This window comes from Eucyclogobius newberryi, unplaced genomic scaffold, assembly GCF_026437365.1.
Source record: "Eucyclogobius newberryi isolate DKJ021-1_F unplaced genomic scaffold, fEucNew1.0.hap1 SCAF_8, whole genome shotgun sequence".
NCBI lineage: Eukaryota > Metazoa > Chordata > Actinopteri > Gobiiformes > Gobiidae > Eucyclogobius > Eucyclogobius newberryi.
In genome coordinates, this window is record NW_027316500.1 from 36355661 (window position 1) to 36357959 (window position 2299).

Consider the following 2299-nt stretch of genomic DNA (forward strand, 5'->3'; position numbering starts at 1 on the left):
CAACACCTGAATTTCCTCATTGTGGGACAAATAAAGGCTTATCTAATCTTATCTCATCTTATCTTGAAATCCGCGCGCTCAGACAGAATCTTGACATGTCCCGCTCGTGCCTGCCGCGTAGGGGCAGCATTGTGTCGACTGACTCTGCTCCCTCCGAAACCAGAAGAAGAAGAAGCAGCAGCAGTAGAAGAAGAAGAAGTAGCGCCATTTTCCACGCTCTGCGCTCGGCTTTATTCCACTCTTTTATTCTCGTCTTTTAGTCTTGTTTTCCGCTCGAAGCCGAGTCTTTGTGTCAGAACCGCGCTACAAACGGGCCTCGAACCCCGCGGAGCACACATGTATCGAGGCCAAGCTCAGAGAGGCTTCCCGGGGCCCAGAGACCCGCACGGGCCCCGGCCTCCGTACAACAAGCCCGGGTATCCGCCACCGGAGCCCCGGGGACACGCTGCTGAGGGCCGGGGACACGCTGCTGAGGGCCGGGGACACGCTGCTGAGGGCCGGGGACACGCTGCTGAGGGCCGGGGACACTACGGGGACACATGGAGCTCTGCACCGCCCAGAGAGGTGAGTCCAACCCACAAGCTCCTCGTTCAGCAGCAGCTTAACCACTGTGCGACACCGGTGTTATTAAGGTGTTATTCACGTGTTATTAAGGTGTTATTCACGTGTTATTAAGGTGTTATTCACGTGTTATTAAGGTGTTGTTCACGTGTTATTAAGGTGTTGTTCACATGTTATTAAGGAGTTGTTCACATGTTCATGTGTTGTTCACGTGTTATTTACGTGTTGTTCACGTGTTACTCACGTTAATCACGCGTTAATCGCGTGTTATTCACGTGTTGTTCACGTGTTATTAAGGTGTTCGCGTGTTGTTCACGTGTTATTAAGGTGTTATTCGCGTGTTACGTGTTGTTCACGTGTTATTAAGGTGTTGTTCACGTGTTATTAAGGTGTTATTCGCGTGTTACGTGTTGTTCACGTGTTATTAAGGTGTTGTTCACGTGTTATTAAGGTGTTATTCGCGTGTTACGTGTTGTTCACGTGGTGTTCACGTGGTGTTCACGTGTTGTTATTCGTGTTCACGTGGTGTTATTCGCGTGTTACGTGTTGTTCACGTGTTATTAAGGTGTTGTTCACGTGTTATTAAGGTGTTATTCGCGTGTTACGTGTTGTTCACGTGGTGTTCACGTGGTGTTCACGTGTTGTTATTCGTGTTCACGTGGTGTTATTCGCGTGTTACGTGTTGTTCACGTGTTGTTATTTGTGTTGTTATTCGTGTTGTTCACGTGTTGTTCACGTGGTGTTATTTGTGTTGTTCACGTGTTGTTATTCGTGGTGTTCACGTGTTGTTATTCGTGGTGTTCACGTGTTGTTCACGTGTTGTTCACGTGGTGTTATTTGTGTTGTTCACGTGTTGTTATTCGTGGTGTTCACGTGTTGTTATTCGTGGTGTTCACGTGTTGTTCACGTGTTGTTCACGTGGTATTATTTGTGTTGTTCACGTGTTGTTATTCGTGGTGTTCACGTGGTGTTCACGTGGTGTTCACGTGGTGTTATTCGCGGTGTTATTCGCGTGTTACGTGTTGTTCACGTGTTGTTATTTGTGTTGTTCACGTGTTATTTGTGTTGTTCACGTGTTATTCGTGTTGTTCACGTGTTGTTATTTGTGTTGTTCACGTGTTGTTCACGTGGTGTTCACGTGTTATTCGTGGTGTTCACGTGGTGTTCACGTGGTGTTCACGTGGTGTTCACGTGGTGTTCACGTGGTGTTCACGTGGTGTTCACGTGTTCTGGGCGGGGATCGTTGTCTTGGAGATGGCCCACACTATGGCATTAAACGGCTGCATCCTGCTCCACACACCTGACCTGTAACTTGGCCTTGTGGTGGTCTCCATGGAGATAGATATTGTGGGAACCATTCCAGGCAAAGTAATAACTGCTCCAAAGACGTGTTTAATTCATTTTTAACCTGACGTTTGTTTCGTGGCAGCGATCTCCGTCTCCTCGAGCTCGGGACCACAACCTCGTCATCACCGTGGGCAACGAACGGGCCAATCACAGCGCTCCACCCTCAGACAGGTAACAGCCAATCAGACTGAGAACTTGGATCATCAGGCGTAAATCTCCAGATCAGGATTTGATCGTACCTTTTTAGTCTCCAGTCTTTGTATCGTCTGTGACAAACCGTGTTTCCACTGATGCTAACGACTATGTGGAGCCTTAGCAACACAAAGCTAGCAAAGCACGTTAGCAACAACTGTTTCCTGTTTATGGCACTCACTTTGTCAAGAGCCACAAT

The 2299-nt window shown here is 47.9% G+C and overlaps 1 protein-coding gene across 1 annotated transcript in view; it reads left to right on the forward strand.

The window, feature by feature from the left end:
- Positions 1 to 214: 214 nt before the first annotated feature.
- Positions 215 to 2299, forward strand: part of znf318 (zinc finger protein 318) — a 63256-nt gene continuing 61171 nt past the window's right edge. Inside the window, exons 1-2 of the mRNA XM_072436490.1 lie at positions 215 to 564; positions 1991 to 2079. Of these exons, the coding sequence (XP_072292591.1) occupies positions 337 to 564; positions 1991 to 2079 (317 nt within the window). The 5' untranslated portion in view covers positions 215 to 336. The remainder of the gene's footprint in view (positions 565 to 1990; positions 2080 to 2299) is intronic.